Consider the following 21,457-nt stretch of genomic DNA (forward strand, 5'->3'; position numbering starts at 1 on the left):
AAAGTGCTCCAGAATTTTCCGTATTGATTTTTGACAGGTACTTTACCCATATTTTGAACTATGCATTGCATTAGTGTTTAGTGTTGAAGGAAATGTCCGTACATTTACTGGAAGATGTACTGGTAATTTTCTGCCAGTGCTAAACATTTTCTAAATAAATAAAACAGCAGAACACACACAGAAAGGCAAAATAATACACAAGATATTTGGCTGTTACTTTAAAAATGGAATTCTAGTAATTTTATGGATTAAAATCTGCACTAAAAAGCAACCATAAAATTGCCCTTAAATGTCAAACCAACTACTTGATTCACTACTTCATATAATTCTCTAGCTTGACAGAAAAAATAGATTTGACATGCTGCTCATAACAGATGAGAGTGAACACAGAGCTCTATACTAAACTTGACTACTTGACTAAAGAAAGAAAAATAAATAGATCATAAGAAAATATGATGCATTTGTTTAAAGGGGTCATAGGATGCCCATTTTCCAGAAGTTTATATGATTCTTTAGGGTCTTAATGAAAAGTCTGTAACATAGTTTGGTTAAAATTTCTCAATGGTAGTGTAAAAAACACCTTTTTTCACCCTGTCAAAAACAGCTCTTTTCAGAGCATGCAGTTTTGTAGCATTTTCCTTTAAATGTTAATGAGCTCTGCTGACCCCGCCCCTCTCTTCCGAGCCGCTCTCTGAGAGACTGTTTACTTTAGCCGCATTCATCGTGAAACTTGCTAATTAGCACATTATTAGGAAAGGCAATTTGCAAAGATTTGTTAAAAAACCTTACACTCACTTCTTCTGTAGGTGAAGCTGGATCACGAATGATTCGCGCGAACATAGACACATTTATGTAGATCGGGGGCGCATTCCCTTCAGAAACAAACATAATCCACTGCGTCTTCAGCGGCTCAGATGTCTGAAGTAAATGACGACTACTATGTTCATTATTACATCCAACAACAGAACACCTCAATCGCTTAGGAGTCATTCTTGTCTACATCTGCTCCGGCGGTGAAACAATGGCGGACTGATGACAGCTCACTCAGGGCGGAGCTAAGGTAAGCCGCCAGTCCAGTCTGTGCTGAAATGCTACTGTCAATCAAGCAATCGTGGGAGGGGCCTGTCTGTGTGACATCACACAGACAGGCATCTGAGATCGGCTCGATTTGAGAAAGGGGTAAAAAATTTTGTAGATTAACAAAAAACCACTGGGTGGATTGTTAGCATTATAGGGTGGTTGTGTACACACACTGCCAACACACATTTCAGTTCAAACAACTTGTAAAAGTGCATGTAGCATCCTATGACCCCTTTAAAAATAAAGGTGGACTTGCTGGAGTGAGGTAAGCGGCTGCTTATGGTATAAATATGATTCGGTGGCTCAAACAAACAAGCTGCTTCCAAACTTTCCTTCAAAACTTCATTACATGAATCTCCTGTTCTTTTAGACAAATACATAGATATTATCATGTCAAAATGTGCTTTGAAATCGCTTCCAAGTCACTGGTGGCCTTTGCTTGTAACCCCAGTAATTTATTACATACAAACACTGTAAGCACCACAACCTTCTCTGTTGAACATTCAGAGATCTCCTGGCATCTGTTGCAGCTGGTGTGGTATTGATGGATTCTGTGCTGGTGTTTGTTTAGGCCCAGCTCTAGAGAAACCGTCCCGGTGGGGTGTCGTCAAACTGGTGATTTGACAGCAGTTCTGAACCCAGCAGCTCCCTTCACTTTGCAGCATATTTAGAGCATTACACTAACCGGGATAATGTTACCGCAGTCCCTGAGCTGCTCCAATCAAAGGCCTCATTACTAAATCCTCTAAGGCAGCCAAAAGCCCATCATGGGGTAAAGGGTTTAACAGCTTTCACTGAAGCTCGACTCCTCAGCAATGACTCATAATCTGTTTCGGTTGTTACATTAAGCCAGATTCTTCTTACAAAGTGTACAACAATAACAGTCCTTTCACTGGTCACTTTGTGGAAACGGGACACTTTATGGTTGCCAGTTAATGAACTACACTTGTGTGAACTCAAGGTGAACTGACTTCATATGTCCACTTAAAATATCCAAAACATTGGTCAAAACTTATGAAAAGTAAGTGAAGAGAGCACTCGGTTTCATATTCTCAAATTATGTAATCGCATCCAGACATTTTAAGTGTCTGAATACCTTTTTGGGGGCCATTAGAGCAACAACACTAGTAAACATGTTGGTACAGTGTCAGTTCCTGGAACTCTGACACCTGCTAGAATGGAAATGAAGTCATCATCACACTTCACCGCATGAATATGAGGCTCTAATTGCCTGATATATCCAATAAATGCCACTCAGATCATTTCTGCAACATGTAGTGCAGCACAGACGAGCACTGGTGAACCCGTTTTAGTGCTTCAAACGAACCGTCATGCAACATATGTTGAAAATGCTCTTTGAGTTTCCGGACTTTGTTGACAGACTCGACAACTTGACTTTTATGTGTTTTACGACGACACTAAAATACACCACAGTGTCTGTAGTTAAACCAGTCACAACTATGTTTTACAGCTATATTTTTTTCCCATAAATGCAACAGAAAGTAAATCATATACTCACTGCTGTAATATTACTGTAGCTAATTGCAAAAGTTTTAAAATAGTTTTTATGCAAAAGTATCAAAAAAGTACCACATTCAGATTTCGTTTTAGATTAGATTTAATCTTCTGTCTATCTTTTTGGAAAAATGCTTCTGGATTATGCATTGAAATTGAAATACTGTGTACATACATCGACACGTGTGTGTGTGTGTGTGTGTGTGTGTGTGTGTGTAGCAAGGATGAATTAAAAGTGAGAGTGAAGACATTTGTAATATATAAAAATTTTAAATGAAAGTTCTTTTATAGTTTCTATTCCTCACAGAGTCCTGAAAAAAATCACTGTTTAATCAAACACTGATAATAATAATAAATGTTTCTTGAGCATCAAATCAGCATATTAGAATGATTTCTGAAGGATCTTGTGACACTGACGACTGGAGTAAAGATGCTGAAAATTCAGCTTTGCATCACAGGAATAAATTACATTTTAAAATATATTCAGATAGAAAACAACATAGAAAATTGCTTAAAACTACAAAAACAATTTCTACTGTATTTATGAATATATTTCCATTAATTAAATTCGTTATATATGTTTTGATATTATTTTTAGTTTTATATTATACAAATTGCATAGAGTATGGCATCTTATAAAATATTTGCTGTCACATTTAAGAGGTCCAGCTAATCACAATTTGTCATATGTGTAAAAATCAAAATCGATTATGACTTGTAACCCCTCCACATGACATCACTCTGTCCAGTATCCCACAATGCTTTGAGCGAACAGAAGCCATGAATGGAGGGCTGAGGGACCGATGGGCTCTGTGTTCATGCAGCACTACTGCTAATTAATCTTTGCTGTTATGGAAAATCACAATCTCACAGCCAACAACTTCTTATATCAGCAATCCACAGGCGTATTAGTGAAGGTTATTTCAGCTCTCACAGTACAGCACAGTTGTGTCTAGACTCATGGAAACATTGAGCAAAGCATCATATGAGATGACAGCTTGATAAGGCTGTTACATTTCTGAACGTCACTGACTCATGGTATTATGCATGGAGGCTGTTTATGATGTTGAGAATATGCTAATAAACAATTAGTAAAGAGCTAAATATAAATCTTTACAGGATTATAAAGATGATAATTTACAAATTGGCAGAGAGATATGGCGTTAGTGTTTAAATGTACAAAAAAATTCAACTTCATGATTACAAACGTGTATTTAAAATACACAAATACACTGTATTTAAATACGCCACATAGACCTACAGGTATCACTAGAAATGACATTATAATTACAGTATATTTAGGACATTTAGGCAAGGCTGGGTAAAAAAATATCGATTTCAATCAATTCTCATATTTACGAAATCCCTATCCTGTCTTGTGTAATCTCTCAATCAGAGTTTCGACCGCGGAAAGATGTCAATATAACAGCTTGTAGACAATGTCACGAACGATATACAATGTCAGATAGAAAAACGAACTCTAGAGAAGAGAACCCTACTTAATATAACTATTAAAGTTAATATAACTATAACAACTTTATTGAGTGTAATTTAAGTGTTTGTATACAAATCAATTAATGTGAATCTTAAAGTAATGTAATACCAACTGACTCTCATGTCTATGTTTTACAGCATTAGTTGAGTTTTTTTCCCTTGAGAAAATTTGCCATGTACTGTACCTGGTATATATCCTAAATAATCGATATTGAATCGAATCAGATTCAAATCACAAGCTTGTGAATCGAAATTGAATCGAACCATGAAAATTGTGACAATACCCAGCCGTATATTTTAGTGTACCATAAATGCTAGTCTGTAGGCCTACATTCAAATTTCATGGACTTAATTATGAAATTACATATAAAGATACTTTATCCTACTTAGGTGGTTCAAAAAAAGCACTTTTTAGGCCAAACTAATTGCATTTAATATAATTTCGAAGTATAATACATTCTCATTCAATTGCTCATTTATATATATACAGTGTGTTTGTATGTATAATATAATATATATGCAATTAAGTGTGCAAAAACATTCATTCACACGTAAGTATATTCTCACATATTAAGCATATCACTGTATTAAGTAATCTTTTTAAAAAGTATGCTGAAGTGTATTTCATTTTTTACCAGGGCATAGTAAGAAACCAGCTGAAACCTGCAAATGAGGCCCATTATAGAATGCTCCGCTTTGTGAAAGTAAAAAAGCTTAAAAAAAATTTATTTAAAAAATATAAAAATTTTAGACTTGATACAAAATTGAGATGCATTGTCCACAACCAAGCTCTCAGATCTTGCCAACTGATGAATTTGCTAGTTTTGTGAGCATGTTTGTGTCGTCACCTGAATAACTTTAGCAAAACAGCTGCTAGAATGATAAATTATACAAGGTCAAAACAACAATATAAACAAAAGACAAAAATGTCCACCCATGATTTAACTGGGGGAACAGTAACGTCATATGCATTAGTTAAAATCAGCACAGGCATGTTTAATCTGTTAAAACAGCTCTTCGTGGAACTGTAGTGAATGTTAAATAAAGCCTGTATAATAATCATTAGAATTTTGGAACGTTCTATTCAAAGATTCCAGCCCCTAAAGACACACCATTAGTTCTCTTCAAAAGAAACATGTTCTGTTTACAAAAACCACTTACAAAGGAGTCCCCCAAGGTATAGCAGATGACACGTGAACTTCCCCGGTCACAGGAAGACGTCACCAAAATACAGTAACACTAGTACTACTAGTTATAGTACACGGCAGCGGTTACTGTGTTTAAAGCTGGGCATGTGTGAGTAGATGCCAAATGTAATCAGACATATTTGCAATTAGAAGGAGAATTCCTGATGAAGCAAGGAGAGCTAACTCTTGTGCTGTGAATCAAACTATAGGTGTTATAGAACAATACAGTTTAACACACAGCACCAGAGCATGTCTCCACTGACACAGTTTCACCTCCAGCTCTTCTGAAATTTACTGAGATGCATGAAACTGACACTTTTAAATTTCATAATAGTGTACAAAAGAGTCAAAACGATCAATTACTTTAATATGAAATCATTCAAAACAAGCCCCCAAAAATGCAAGATCAAACAAAATCGCTGCAAAATTTCTGAACAATCCATTATTTGAGTTTATGGTGTAATCTCTCAAAATACTGTATATACAAAAATAGAAAATAAGGTTATTATTGTAAAAATTGTATAAAACTATAATTCCTTTTAAAATAAGTAACATCTTTTTAAAAAAATTAATACACATGCTCATGAGTAGGCCCAAATAATTAAAAACATTTTTTTTTACCAAAATAGCACCTACTTTAGGTTTTCACTTTTGGTGACTTTGAGAGCATCATCTTTACATTTGTTCAGTACTATTACGGAGCATTAAAGGGATAGTTTACCCAAAAATGAAAATTTGATGTTTATCTGCTTACCCCCAGGGCATCCAAGATGTAGGTGACTTTGTTTCTTCAGTAGAACACACATTATGATTTTTAAGTCCAGCAATTGCAGTCTATCAGTCGTATAATGCATGGCAATGGTAACAAAATCTATGAGAGTAAAAAAAACATGCACAGACAAATCCAAATTAAACCCTGCGGCTCGTGACGACACATTGATGTCCTAAGACATGAAACGATCGGTTTGTGCAAGAAACCGAACAGTATTTATATCATTTTTTACCTCTAATACACCACTATGTCCAACTTCCTTGAGCGCGCGCACGGCATCCGATGCGTGAGGTGTGTACGCCCTCTGGCGTAGTTTACATTAATGGGTGTGTTGATATCCAGCCGAAGAGCAATCAACCATAACTTCAGGCGAGCAGGCTCAGAAGTTGGGAATACGTGGAAAGTCACCACTCCCGAATGAGTTCGCGCTTTTTTCAACTAAATAACTAAATATATTTCTACATGCTAACATTGGCCTTATTATTGATCCAGAAAATGAATGGAAACTAAATGGACAGTTGAACATTTATCTGATATATACATTGTGTATTATAGAAATAGTTCACCCCAAAATTAAAATTTGCTGAAAATGTACTCACTCTCATGCCATCCAAGATGTAGATGAGTTTGTTTCTTAATGGGAACAGATCTGGAGAAATGTAGCATTATATCACTTGCTCACCAATGGATCCTCTGAACGTGAACGTGTGCCGTCAGAATGAGAGTCCAAACAGCTGATAAGAACATCACAATGACCCACAATTAATCCACATGACTCCAGTCCAGAAACCAAGAAACAAACCCATGGAGAAGTTTTTAACTTCAAACTGCTGCTTCCAGCTAAAATACAAGTCCTCTAAAAAGTCATGTCATCTGAATCAGAAGACAAAAAAAAAAAGTCCAAAACAGTTTAAATATGTTAGTAGATTATGGACTTGTATTTTTGTCTGAAGCAATATTTGAAGTTAAAAATCTCTTGATGGATTTGTTTTTTATAAACACGAATCTTTTCACTTCAGAAGACATTAATTGATGGAGTCGAGTGGATTACTTTTGGATTCTGATAGCACTCATTCACAGCAGAGGATCCATTGGTGAAGTGACGTCATGCTCATTTTTTTCCAAACCTGTAGTGACCAAACTCATGTTGGAAATTTTCAGCAAATTTTAATTGTTGGGTGAACCAAGTGAACTTTGGCCTCCTGTTTGTGATAACATTGCGTAACCTGGTCTTGAAAATTTTAAAAGCATTGATTTTGTAAATTTTTAAAAGATATTACCAAATCAAATGAACAAGATAGCGATAACCTGTTATTACATTTTAATTTCAAGGTTTTCTGAGTTCATGTGGGCCTGCTCATAAGCTTTAACAGACTAAAAGCACACAGATCAAAACTACACATCAAAACCTAAAGAATGACAAAACGTTTGACTGGTTTGTCGGCACAAAAATTAGCTCTTTCCATCAGTTCATACGCTGTTGTGACGATAATTAAAGATTTTGTTATTCCAAATGTGTCCCTTCTTTTATACATCTTGAGAGCTAGCATCATTAAACAGCATTTGTTCATCCATATTTTCTTCCCAATATTCTACTGATATAAGAACATACAATCTTATTAATATTAACTTAAAAGAACAATTTGCTCACGTTGGCTGCTTCATTACTCTGCTGGAGCGTGAACTTCTACCTCTGTGGTCACCAATACCGCATCTGCATTTGCAACTAGACCTGCATCTAAATCTGAATCTGCACCTTCATCCACGTCTACATCTACATGTGCTTGTGTGCATATCGTCCCTGCATTTTCATTGGCTGCAGCCTCGACATCATCATAGTCCTCCTGTTTCTCTATCTCCAATTCATAGGTGTCCTGATCTGATGAGAACACAAAGGAAAAGGTCAGCACCGTTTCCATAAAGGCACACACACACACACACACATACAGTGAGGTGTAAATTTGAGTGATGTACCAAGAATGTTCTCGGGTCTCTTGGGAAGGAGAGGGAGGTTGAGGTCATCATCATGGTGGGTTTGAGAAGGAGAGATTCCATTGGCTTGTCCCTCAATGTCATCATATTCTGTCCCAGAAGAACCTGTCTTTCTGTCATATTCATCCTCCTCTCCTGTTGGAGAAACCAAACATGATTTATTCTTACATAAATAGATATACATTTATATGAATTTATTTATACATTATATATTCACCTTTACATTTTTTCCCCCTCTAGATTCTTTAAATTGTTTCCATCAATTGTATGCGATATTCCAGTTTTGCGCATAAATCTTTGCTTAAGTAAATATTTTATAATTAAAATATGAATAAAAGAGTGAATACCTGTTTTAAAACATTATTTACCTATACATACATACATATAATCAATATATAACTTATTGGTTTTTGTACATCTTCCTCTATCTATCTATCTATCTATCTATCTATCTATCTTTCTGTGTGTGTGTGTGTGTGTGTGTGTGTGTGTGTGTGCGTGCGAGAGTGATTTTGTCTTTTGACTTATTAGATACAAAAGTAAAATAAATAAATAAATAATAACAATAACATTTTGCAATTAAGGAAAGCATTAGCTTATGTCTCGATATTTACAATGTTCAACATAATAATAATTCAATTATACAGTATACCTCTGTCCTCTCTATCCATCTTATCCATTTCATTCACATCCGGGTTGACGTCTTTGCCATTCTTTTTTCTATAATATCTTACTGCAAAAACAGAAACAGGTAGAAAAGTATGCTTTCTATTAATTCTACCGGTTATTGTTTGATGTGCAGTGAGACAAGGAGTGGGAAACACTGCCTCCAACAGGTTAAAAAGATGAAGGCCTTTCAAATATCACTTTGAACTTCATCATGTAAAAATATTGTTTATCTGCAAATCAGAACAATGTCTTTCTGCATGGTGCAAGTGATACTCACAGGCTAAAAGTAGGCGTTTCCGATTTGCCCACATTAAAAACAAAATCAGCAACCCCAGCACGCCTCCTAACAGACCCAATATCAGACCCACTGAAAAATTATCTCCTTTTGGAATATAACCTGCAGTTTTAATGAAACAGTTTCACAGGTTGGAAAAACCTATCCCAGAACAATAAAACGTATTTTCCTATATTAAAGTGTATGGCATCTGTGTTTTTCTTTTTACCTTCACATATGATTTCAGCAGGTCCATGACTGCATTTATCTTTTTTGAGATGGTGCATGCACTGAAAAATCTTGTAATGGTTTTTTGGGCAATCAATTTTCACCTTTATTTCCTTTGCTATTTTCTGTTCATCCAGCAGTAGTTCTCCACTATCGTTGCACTTAAGCACATCACAAACCTTCTTGGTATCAGCCTCAGTCAGTTTTCCACAGACATATTCCCATTGCCCTTTATACCTGATCCCAAGCTTCCCGCCACACTTCTCAGTAGAGCCGAATTCAACACTATCTGCAATACAAATATAACTTCTGTCATTGAAAGTATAGCACGACTTAGCATATTCTAAGCATATGACTAGTCTTTTTAATATTTCATATAACGTGCATCTATCTGTAAACAAGAATTAGGAGTACACATGCATATGAGCAAACAAAAATTGACTAACAGCCACAAAACTGGATGTTTCAAAGGGAAATTGAACATCAATTCATTATTTAACTACAGTAACAGTCCTAATTACAGTCCAACAATACGTGTATGACTCACCTTTGCAGGCCACAGAGAGGATGTTCTTACAGCTGTCATTTTTAAAGCCACACTGCCACACCAGTGTCTCCTTGCCAGTGCAGCTGAAATGCATGCGATTTTTTTTAGCAGAGACTGTGGGCCAGCTGTAGATGGCCTTACCACAATTGAGGCTGTCACATAACTTGTTGGACATCCCATCATCCCACTGGGATGCACAAACATGCTCTTTATCTATGAGCACCTCGCCTGTGCAGTTGTTTGAGAGCATAATGTTCGGAGATTTACCTGGAGAGGAGTGAAATCAGACAATCAGATATTTCTGTACTGTAAGTTAAAGGGATAGTTCAGCCAAGAATGAAAATTTGATGTTTATCTGCTTACCCCCAGGGCATCCAAGATGTAGGTGACTTTGTTTCTTCAGTAGAACACATATGATGATTTTTAACTTTAACCGTTGCAGTCTATCAGTCGTATAATGCATGGCAATGGTAACAAAATCTATGAGAGTAAAAAAAATATGCACAGACAAATCCAAATTAAACCCTGTGGCTCGTGACGACACATTGATGTCCTAAGACACGAAACGATTGGTTTGTGTGAGAAACCGAACCGTATTTGATTACACTTTACTTGAAGGGGTGTGCATAAGACTGATATGATACCTACATAATCATGACATGACACATGTCATGAATATGAAGGTTTTTTTATGCATGTTTATGACAACTATCATTAAGTGTAATTCGCTCAGTTATGTAATTTTTAATGCAAAGATTACATTGTTTGAGATGTCTTTGTTATGGGCAATGGTTAGGGGTAAGGGTAGGGGTAGTGTTAGGTTAGGGTTAGGTCAAATAATGTCATATTTGCATTAAAAATGACATAACTGAGCGAATGACACTTAATGACAGTTGTCATAAACATGCATAAAACCTCCTTCATATTCATGACATGTGTCATGTCATGATTATGAAGGTGTCATGTCAGTCTTATACACACCCCTTCAAGTAAAGTGTTACCCAGTATTTATATCATTTTTTACCTCTAATACACCACTATGTCCAACTGTCTTTGGGCACGCGCACGGCTTCCGATGCGTGAGGAGTGTACGCGCTCTGGTGTAGTTTACGTTAAAGGATGTGTTGATATCCAGCCGAAGAGCAATCAACCATACCTTCAGGGCACAAACTGATCGTCTCGTGTCTTAGGACATCAATGTGTCGTCACGAGCCACAGGGTTTAATTTGGATTTGTCTGTGCATATTTTTTTTACTCTCATAGATTTTGTTACCATTGCCATGCATTATACGACTGATAGACTGCAACGGTTAAAGTTAAAAATCATCATATGTGTTCTACTGAAGAAACAAAGTCACCTACATCTTGGATGCCCTGGGGGTAAGCAGATAAACATCAAATTTTCATTCTTGGGTGAACTATCCCTTTAAGTATTAATCTTTGCGCAGGGTTGAGAAAACTTCAGCATTTAAGAACTGACTCCTGTTTGTTTCAGTTCAGTTTAGCAGGCGTACAGGATCTTAAAAGGGAATGACTGAACTGCAACCAAGGATATTAAAATAAATGGGCAAAATGCTGCCATGTTGTTAGGGTCTATTTTAAACACATTGAGAGCATTCTGGGAAAAGACGTGTTCTTCTATTAATGTTTCTGTAAAAATAATTCGTTAGAGTTAATATTTATTTATATGATTATTTTTTTATTTATTGTTTTATTTGTTATTAGTTTCAAAAACTAGTAGTTTCTTGAAAAGTCTCCATATAATTTTAGAACTAAATTGCAATAAATAAATAAGTGTTCCTCCACTTTGGTCCATAAAAGTCAACTTGTTATTAAACTATATGTGTATGTGTGATTTTAGTTTCATTGAGATGCATTTTTTTAGTAGTTTTAGTACAGTACAAGTTAAACAATGAAAATTAGAAATATTGTCTTGGCAAGTGGCTGAAATAAAAAAGTTGGAATTTTTATGAAGTATAAAGAAAATATTAAAATAAAAACTCATTCAAAAGATTAATAAAAACTGTGATAGTATATTAATGATTCAGAATTAAATTGGCAATGCCTTTTTTAATCTATATATCTATTCTGTTCATATACTTTAATTCGAGTTGAAAGTGTTGCTAACAAAAGTAAGAAAGAGATCATTCCTACGGTCACACTGGATGTTTAACTGCTGCTGATTCTGGATGGGCTGATCATTGCTCTCGCATTCCCAAATATTATTCTTCCCTGAGCAATTATAGGTCTTCTTCCACCAGTCTTTCGTGTTTTTGATTATAGTGGAGTGTGATATGTAATTTCCACACTGTAGATACTCGCACAGCTTTTGTCCTTCCTCTCTGCCCCATCCAAGCCCGCTGACTTGCTGTGTGTTCCCATCTCGCAGACCATATACTGGACCACTGCATTCACCTTCCTTATTATAGAGGAGCAATCGTTCCCAATCTGTTACATGAAGGGCAGAAAAATTAAAGACCTTGTTTCACATGTGCAGGAGCAGAGGTCAAAGGTCAGAGGAGTTGCAGAAACTACACACCTCACCTAGAGAGTGTGGTAAAAATTCCCCCTACGCACCTGACAAACCTTAAAAGTTAAATTATCCTCAGGTGACTTGTCTGACCGCATTGGAGAACCAAGACTTCTTGGCAAAGATGACATTATGACACCATTTATCTCTAACATAATTGGTTCTTCATGTGCAATTCAGGAAAACCCATAGGCAAAGCAAATTTAATTTATGATTACTTCAGGTTGTTACTCAAGTCATGGGTTGTTATGGTTATTATTACATTCAGATAGACATCTAGTCACCTTGTCCATATGAATCTGTTATGGCAACACACTAACTAACTTTTTGTTCTCAAAAGGATACAAATCAAACTTAGTTGAGATCACAAAAATTTCCTTCACAAGAGAAATGTTTTCAAGTCTGCAAAAAAATAAAAAAGGTGAGTACCTGTGCATTTCAGATAGCCAACAATACATTCTTTCTCTGAAATCCCTTTGAGGTCACATTTGGAAACAGAGTTGGCACTATCCAGACATGTAATTCTTGATAGTCCTCTGGATTTAGACTCTTCAAGCGAAATCAAATCATATGTGTCCTTTATGCTCGTCCCACAAAATAGTTCCTTGCAGATTGCATTTTTAAGGTTTGTATCAAGACTGTCTTGGCAGATGGGTGTCCAATTCCCAGCGTAAAACAGTGACACTTTTCCAGCGCATTTGTCTCTTGGATCCTCCAGTCTAGCTTTGACGCTGTCTGTGAAGAGTGTATCAAATAAATGTTAATTAAATGGCATTTTACATTGTGTTTAAGGAATAGTTCACCCCAAAATTTAAATTTGCTAACCCTCAGGCCATCCAAAATGTGGATGAAATAAATGTACTTTTACATGCTAACATTTGTCTTAATATTGACCCAGAAAATGGATGGAAACTAAATGGATAGCATTTATTCCAATGTTATACATTATGGTGAAAAAAAAGTATAGTACTTAAAATGTTCTATTTCCACACACTAATTTTGTACTTAATATACAAAAAATTATTCTTTAGCACTTCTTAAAGGGGTCATATGATGCGATTTCAAGTTTTCCTTTCTCTTTGGAGTGTTACAAGCTCTTGGTGCATAAAGAAGATCTGTAAAGTTGCAAAGACTAAAGTCTCAAATCCAAAGAGATATTCTTTATAAAAATTAAGAGTCAACCACGCCTACCTAAAACAGCTCGTTCTAACACGCCCCCACATATCTAGGTCACTATGTGGAAATATTAGCATAATGCCGCCCAAATGTGCACGCAAAGAAAGAAGGCGTGGTTTCAGGAACAGCAGTCGTGTTGATGCAGCCATGTCAGGGAGACACTGTGTTTCAGTGCTAAAGCAAAAGCACTTTATTTGGCCTTCCGGAAGTAGATGCAATTAGGAATCATTGGTTAAGATTTATTTACAACAGACGGTAAGGGGCGTTACATTTCCGACGCGTTCTTGCAATGTTCGGCCAATCACAATGCACTGGGTCAGCTGGCCAATCAGAGCAGACTGTGCTTGTCAAAGGAGGGACTTTGTAGAAAACGAAGCGTTTGAGAGAGGCGGGGCATAGAGGACCTACAATAATGTACAGTATTTGAAAAATAATGTGTTTTTTGAACATTAAAGCATGTCAACATATTCTGTTACACCAAATACACAAAATAATGATCTTTAAAATAGCATCATATGACCCCTTTGAGATAATCTAAGAAGATAATAAAGATTAAGAACATTTAAATGTACCCAACTGTGCTATTTTGGGACACCATGAATATGAACTAAAATGTGCTTTTAACATACTTTCTCTCTCTAAAAAATTTATTTACTTACCACTTGTACAAAAAAAGTGTATTTATATCAAGTGTAATTAAGTAGTACAGTTGGGAAAATGTACTTATAACTATTGCTTTACTAATATATGTTAAATAAAATCTATTTAATTTAAACTATAACTATATAAAAGTCAACTAATTTTTAAATAATTCAAAGCACTGCTTTTTAGAAATACACTAATAAAAGTCCTCTGAATATTTTTGCGGTGGTATACTTTATTTCAATGTACTAAAAATCTATTTAAAAATCAGTGGTATTTGGTATACTTTTGCAATCTCACCGAAGTTCTACTGAAGTAGAAATAGACTTTTAATTAGTGTACAATTTTATTTAGCACAAAAAAATTCAAATGTACTATAAATGTACTTGCTGGTATTTAAGTCTATTTCAAGTATACAAGTATAGCATTCAAGTATACTCTTTTTTTCACCTGGGTAGTGTAATAAAGGAATAGTTTCTTCATGGGAACAGATCTGGAGAAATTTTGCATTACATCACCAGTGGATCCTCTGCAGTGAATGGGTGCCGTGGATTATTATTGCTTTTATCAGCTGTTTGGATTCTCATTCTGAGGACACCCATTCATTGCAGAGGATCCACTGGTGAGCAAGGGATGTAATAATGGTACATTTATACCAACTTGTTTCCATGAAGAAACAAACTCATCTACATCTTTGATGGCTTGAGGGTGTACATTTTCAGCAAATTTTCATTTTTGGGGGAACTTTTTCCCTTAAGGCCCATTTTAGTCATGGGTTTGACAATATTTCACACTTATAATTCTGTAGAAACGGTAAGGAGCATCTTTTGACAACCAGTCTTAAACTAAACAACAGTTGACTCATGAAATATTAATACGCTCTGTACAGTCGAAAAAACTTTCACACAGTTTAGTTTCAGCGTCTGAGAGAAACTGTTGAATAGTGACATATCGATTGCGAATTTTTGGTTTACGTGGTAAGTTTTTTTTAAACATTGCCATTTTCACACATGTTAGGGTAGAGTGGGGGAAAACGCCCCATACTGTTTTTCCCAAACTGTTGTTTTGTAGAACATCACAGTTATGTATGATATGGGAACGGTAGGGCCTGTAGATAGGGAGTACGTGTTATTTAATAAAAATTAGTGGTGTCAAAATTAACGCGTTAACGCTGGAGATAATTTTTTTCAGTTTAGCTCATTAAAAATATTTAACGCAATTAACGCAGGGGCGGGGCTAGGGTTGGCCACACCCCACTCACAACTGCTGCTTCTGTCACTTTTTCTCTTGACAAGAAGTGCATTTATACTCCTTGAATTTAGATCTTTCTCAGTGTAAATTTATTATTAATCTATTGCTATATCTTGCTAAATTTTACATTCATAAGTGTAAATTTTCAAAGAAAACTGCCTACTTTTTTATTTTCAGGAAAGATTTTGATGTACAGTATATGTAAACTCTTTAAGAAACTCTAATAATTCTATTGCATGTAAGACTCTTTCATGGTGTAAATCTTATAAGCTAACATAGTATGCTTTGGAGTATTGTTTGTAACCCTTATTGTCTTTTGTTCTTTCTTGTCTTTGTAATTGTATTTGTTGTTCTTCTATTGCATAATACAAATATATATAAGGCTGCCTTAAAACTTTGCATGCATGTCATATAATTTATATGAGTCACATTTAAGAACATGTCTCTGAAATGGTTTTCAAAAATGTCCTGGAGCAGCCCAGCACTGTCTCACTCATCTAACACACCCGATTTAATTCGTCAGCTCATTAATAGAGACTTTAAGACCTGAAGTGGGTCAGAAAAGGTAAAAAGATTTGAGAGAAAATATAATGCATGTCAGATCCGCATCACGTTCAGCAGCGGTAGCTCTTAAAGAAATAACAGCCAAAACAACCTAATAACCAGCTGCTGTTATGTCTATTAATCAAAGGACAAAGAAAAAAAAGAGGAAAAATGCTTTTACAGTTATAAGGATTCATCTATATTTAATTTAGAATTTAGTGTTTGATAACTTCAATCAATTTCAATATATTTCTGCTGAAGGGCACAGGTAAATATGACATTATAATGGGTTTATGTGAAGATTGTTTTAAAGGGTTAGTTCACCCAAAAATAAACATTAGCCCACAAATGACTCACCCTCAAGTCATCCTAGGTGTGTATATGACTTTCTTCTTTCAGACGAATCCAGTCGGAGTTATATAAAAAATTGTCTTTGATCTTTCAAGCTGTTTCATGGCACTCAGCGGGTGTTGCATGCATCAGTCCAAAAGAAGCAGTTCCGGGCAGATGACGTATGAGGTCGGCGTTGCGCATGCGCCGCTCAGAAGTGACGAACGAGGAAGCGCAGGGGAGAGATCAAAACAAAACACCGGTCACTAATTAAAAGTACAAAACGAGGATTTGTAAAGAAGAATGTCAGAGGATTTCGATATAAGCCAAGAGGAGACTGGTTTTCCTTTGCTAAAGTAAGGAAACTTTGCTTCCTTTGCTCCCCCTTTGAGATAATCTAAGAAGATAATAAAGATTAAGAACATTTAAATGTACCCAACTGTGCTATTTTGGGACACCATGAATATGAACTAAAATGTGCTTTTAACATACTTTCTCTCTCTAAAAAAATTTATTTACTTACCACTTGTACAAAAAAAGTGTATTTATATCAAGTGTAATTAAGTAGTACAGTTGGGAAAATGTACTTATAACTATTGCTTTACTAATATATGTTAAATAAAATCTATTTAATTTAAACTATAACTATATAAAAGTCAACTAATTTTTAAATAATTCAAAGCACTGCTTTTTAGAAATACACTAATAAAAGTCCTCTGAATATTTTTGCGGTGGTATACTTTATTTCAATGTACTAAAAATCTATTTAAAAATCAGTGGTATTTGGTATACTTTTGCAATCTCACCGAAGTTCTACTGAAGTAGAAATAGACTTTTAATTAGTGTACAATTTTATTTAGCACAAAAAAATTCAAATGTACTATAAATGTACTTGCTGGTATTTAAGTCTATTTCAAGTATACAAGTATAGCATTCAAGTATACTCTTTTTTTCACCTGGGTAGTGTAATAAAGGAATAGTTTCTTCATGGGAACAGATCTGGAGAAATTTTGCATTACATCACCAGTGGATCCTCTGCAGTGAATGGGTGCCGTGGATTATTATTGCTTTTATCAGCTGTTTGGATTCTCATTCTGAGGACACCCATTCATTGCAGAGGATCCACTGGTGAGCAAGGGATGTAATAATGGTACATTTATACCAACTTGTTTCCATGAAGAAACAAACTCATCTACATCTTTGATGGCTTGAGGGTGTACATTTTCAGCAAATTTTCATTTTTGGGGGAACTTTTTCCCTTAAGGCCCATTTTAGTCATGGGTTTGACAATATTTCACACTTATAATTCTGTAGAAACGGTAAGGAGCATCTTTTGACAACCAGTCTTAAACTAAACAACAGTTGACTCATGAAATATTAATACGCTCTGTACAGTCGAAAAAACTTTCACACAGTTTAGTTTCAGCGTCTGAGAGAAACTGTTGAATAGTGACATATCGATTGCGAATTTTTGGTTTACGTGGTAAGTTTTTTTTAAACATTGCCATTTTCACACATGTTAGGGTAGAGTGGGGGAAAACGCCCCATACTGTTTTTCCCAAACTGTTGTTTTGTAGAACATCACAGTTATGTATGATATGGGAACGGTAGGGCCTGTAGATAGGGAGTACGTGTTATTTAATAAAAATTAGTGGTGTCAAAATTAACGCGTTAACGCTTGAGCTAAACTGAAAAAAATTATCTCCAGCGTTAACGCGTTAACTTTGACACCACTAATTTTTATTAAATAACACGTACTCCCTATCTACAGGCCCTACCGTTCCCATATCATACATAACTGTGATGTTCTACAAAACAACAGTATTTAGATCTTTCTCAGTGTAAATTTATTATTAATCTATTGCTATATCTTGCTAAATTTTACATTCATAAGTGTAAATTTTCAAAGAAAACTGCCTACTTTTTTATTTTCAGGAAAGATTTTGATGTACAGTATATGTAAACTCTTTAAGAAACTCTAATAATTCTATTGCATGTAAGACTCTTTCATGGTGTAAATCTTATAAGCTAACATAGTATGCTTTGGAGTATTGTTTGTAACCCTTATTGTCTTTTGTTCTTTCTTGTCTTTGTAATTGTATTTGTTGTTCTTCTATTGCATAATACAAATATATATAAGGCTGCCTTAAAACTTTGCATGCATGTCATATAATTTATATGAGTCACATTTAAGAACATGTCTCTGAAATGGTTTTCAAAAATGTCCTGGAGCAGCCCAGCACTGTCTCACTCATCTAACACACCCGATTTAATTCGTCAGCTCATTAATAGAGACTTTAAGACCTGAAGTGGGTCAGAAAAGGTAAAAAGATTTGAGAGAAAATATAATGCATGTCAGATCCGCATCACGTTCAGCAGCGGTAGCTCTTAAAGAAATAACAGCCAAAACAACCTAATAACCAGCTGCTGTTATGTCTATTAATCAAAGGACAAAGAAAAAAAAGAGGAAAAATGCTTTTACAGTTATAAGGATTCATCTATATTTAATTTAGAATTTAGTGTTTGATAACTTCAATCAATTTCAATATATTTCTGCTGAAGGGCACAGGTAAATATGACATTATAATGGGTTTATGTGAAGATTGTTTTAAAGGGTTAGTTCACCCAAAAATAAACATTAGCCCACAAATGACTCACCCTCAAGTCATCCTAGGTGTGTATATGACTTTCTTCTTTCAGACGAATCCAGTCGGAGTTATATAAAAAATTGTCTTTGATCTTTCAAGCTGTTTCATGGCACTCAGCGGGTGTTGCATGCATCAGTCCAAAAGAAGCAGTTCCGGGCAGATGACGTATGAGGTCGGCGTTGCGCATGCGCCGCTCAGAAGTGACGAACGAGGAAGCGCAGGGGAGAGATCAAAACAAAACACCGGTCACTAATTAAAAGTACAAAACGAGGATTTGTAAAGAAGAATGTCAGAGGATTTCGATATAAGCCAAGAGGAGACTGGTTTTCCTTTGCTAAAGTAAGGAAACTTTGCTTCCTTTGCTCCAGTTAACAAACGTTGGTTTTCACGACTCACCGGCGCATGCGCAACGCTGAACTCATACGACATCCGCCCGGAGCTGCTTCCGTGTACAACTGTTGGCGCAAGCTACATTAAAGTGATTATTAAGTTTTGAATATGGATTTTTCATACAAAAACGCATCGATTCGCTACAGAAGGCCTTTGTTCACACCCCAGAGCCGCGTGAGATACTTTTTTTTATGGATGGGCGCTTTTTTATTGAACTTCTTTTGGACTGATGCATGCAACACCCGCTGAGTGCCATGAAACAGCTTGAAAGATCAAAGACAATTTTTAATATAACTCCGACTGTTTGTCTGAAAGAAGAAAGTCATATACACCTAGGATGACTTCAGGATAAGTAATTTGTGGGCTAATTTTCATTTTTAGGTGAACTAACCCTTTAAGTTCACTTAAATTAGAAGTTATTTTTTCAAGTCTAATAAATGTTAAAATTGATAGCTCTCAATTATATTGTAATGTTGAATGGTTATAGTCAATGGTTAAATATTAGGGGCAGGGGGGGCAATTTTATAAAGAAATCAGTATTGGTATCATTGATACTGGCCTTCAGTCATAAAAAAAGATGTCACTAAACAAATATTCAAAAATATACTGTCTTTGTTGGTTATAGTCAATGGTTAAATATTAGGGGCAGGGGGGGGCAATTTTATAAAGAAATCAGTATTGGTATCATTGATACTGGCCTTCAGTCATAAAAAAAGATGCCACTAAACAAATATTCAAAAATATACTGTCTTTGTTGTTTGTACATTAATTTGAAGATTGAATGTGAAATTATTGCAATATAAAAGTATATTTAAAAACTTTAATGTTAGGGATTAATCGCGATTAATTTCAGAAAAATGTAAAATGTAATTACAAATTTAACTTAAAAATGTAACTGGCTTCCAAACAAACAAACATGTTCTTATCTTTTTTGTTTTGTTTTTGGTCACATATAAGTGTGTGCAGCTGTGGAAACTTATCTCCTCTTCTCCACTACGTAAGTAAAAGAGAAAATGAATGTATAATTCATATTGTTAGATTTATTTAATTATTACTTTCGGTTTATGTATAAACATACCCAGTCACAAAAAATATTAAAACTATCCCATGACTTTATATCACTTTTTTCTTTTAAGATTGTGAAGGGCTCACATACTGTCCATTTTTGCTTTTGGCCTTCATAAACATAATTGTTTTTACATAAACACATGGACACACTGTATCTCTAAACTCAATTGAGTATTTCAGATGTATCACATCCCACAACCTATCTGCAGAGAAAAATCGCCACTTAATCACACCAAAATGATGGACTTTAAGGCATCATATTGATTGGATTGTGATTGTTTCACTGAAACTTGGTCTTCATCACATCTATTTTTTGTTCTTATTTTGTTTTACTTATTTATGTATTTATTCATGTTCAATGTCAATTGTCATTCATTAATGTATTCAGCTAATAACTGTTGTTAAGAGCACTGATCATTTTGCATGCCAATAAAAACATAATTCACACAACATGCTGCTGTTGTGGTTATTGTTGTTGTTTTAATGTAAAACCTTAACCGAGGCTACACTCTAAGATGCCTCATTACTGATTTTTTGGAGCTCAGCCATCCAAATACACAGACTGTCAACACACTCTCATCAGGTAAATAATTAATTTCTTAAAATGTCTATAAATTATAACTTTCAAATGCTAATTGATTTCCTATGTCTTTTCTCTTTTTAGTTTAAGAGAACATGTAAGTGTGACCAGCTCTATTCAGTTAAGGATACTCTCCTCTTCTTCACTAAGTAACAAAGATATTGAATTTTTGGTCCATGTTAGATATTTTTATTACTAGGGGTTATGCATAAACATACCAAGCTATCCCTTGACTTTATATTACTTTTTCCTTTCAACATTGTGAACAACCTTCATAAACAATTGTTTTCATATAAACAAATTAAAGTAGACACACTGTATATCTAAACTCAATTGTGCATTTCAGATGCTGTCACATCCTACAACCTCATCATCTGCAGAGAGAAACTGCTATTCAATCACAGCAAAATACAGATAATGATTAACTTAGAGGTATCATCGAAGATACACTCCAATACACTATTTATGTTCTATTTTGTTGTATTTCATTAAAGGGGTCATATGACCTTGCTAAAAAGAACATTATTTTGTGTATTTGGTG

General features: G+C 35.1%; 1 protein-coding gene across 1 annotated transcript in view; it reads right to left on the reverse strand.

Moving 5' to 3' along the window:
- Positions 1 to 7,229: 7,229 nt before the first annotated feature.
- LOC107601743 (scavenger receptor cysteine-rich type 1 protein M160) overlaps positions 7,230 to 21,457 on the reverse strand; it is a 26,517-nt gene continuing 12,289 nt past the window's right edge. The window contains exons 10-15 of the mRNA XM_016294028.1: positions 12,718 to 13,023; positions 11,913 to 12,206; positions 9,759 to 10,025; positions 9,213 to 9,500; positions 8,023 to 8,175; positions 7,230 to 7,927 (exon numbers count right to left, since the gene is read on the reverse strand). Coding sequence (XP_016149514.1) covers positions 7,713 to 7,927; positions 8,023 to 8,175; positions 9,213 to 9,500; positions 9,759 to 10,025; positions 11,913 to 12,206; positions 12,718 to 13,023 — 1,523 coding nt within the window. The 3' untranslated portion in view covers positions 7,230 to 7,712. The remainder of the gene's footprint in view (positions 7,928 to 8,022; positions 8,176 to 9,212; positions 9,501 to 9,758; positions 10,026 to 11,912; positions 12,207 to 12,717; positions 13,024 to 21,457) is intronic.

This window comes from Sinocyclocheilus grahami, unplaced genomic scaffold, assembly GCF_001515645.1.
Source record: "Sinocyclocheilus grahami isolate Dianchi unplaced genomic scaffold, SAMN03320097.WGS_v1.1 scaffold312.1, whole genome shotgun sequence".
In the NCBI taxonomy this organism is placed as follows: Eukaryota; Metazoa; Chordata; class Actinopteri; order Cypriniformes; family Cyprinidae; genus Sinocyclocheilus; species Sinocyclocheilus grahami.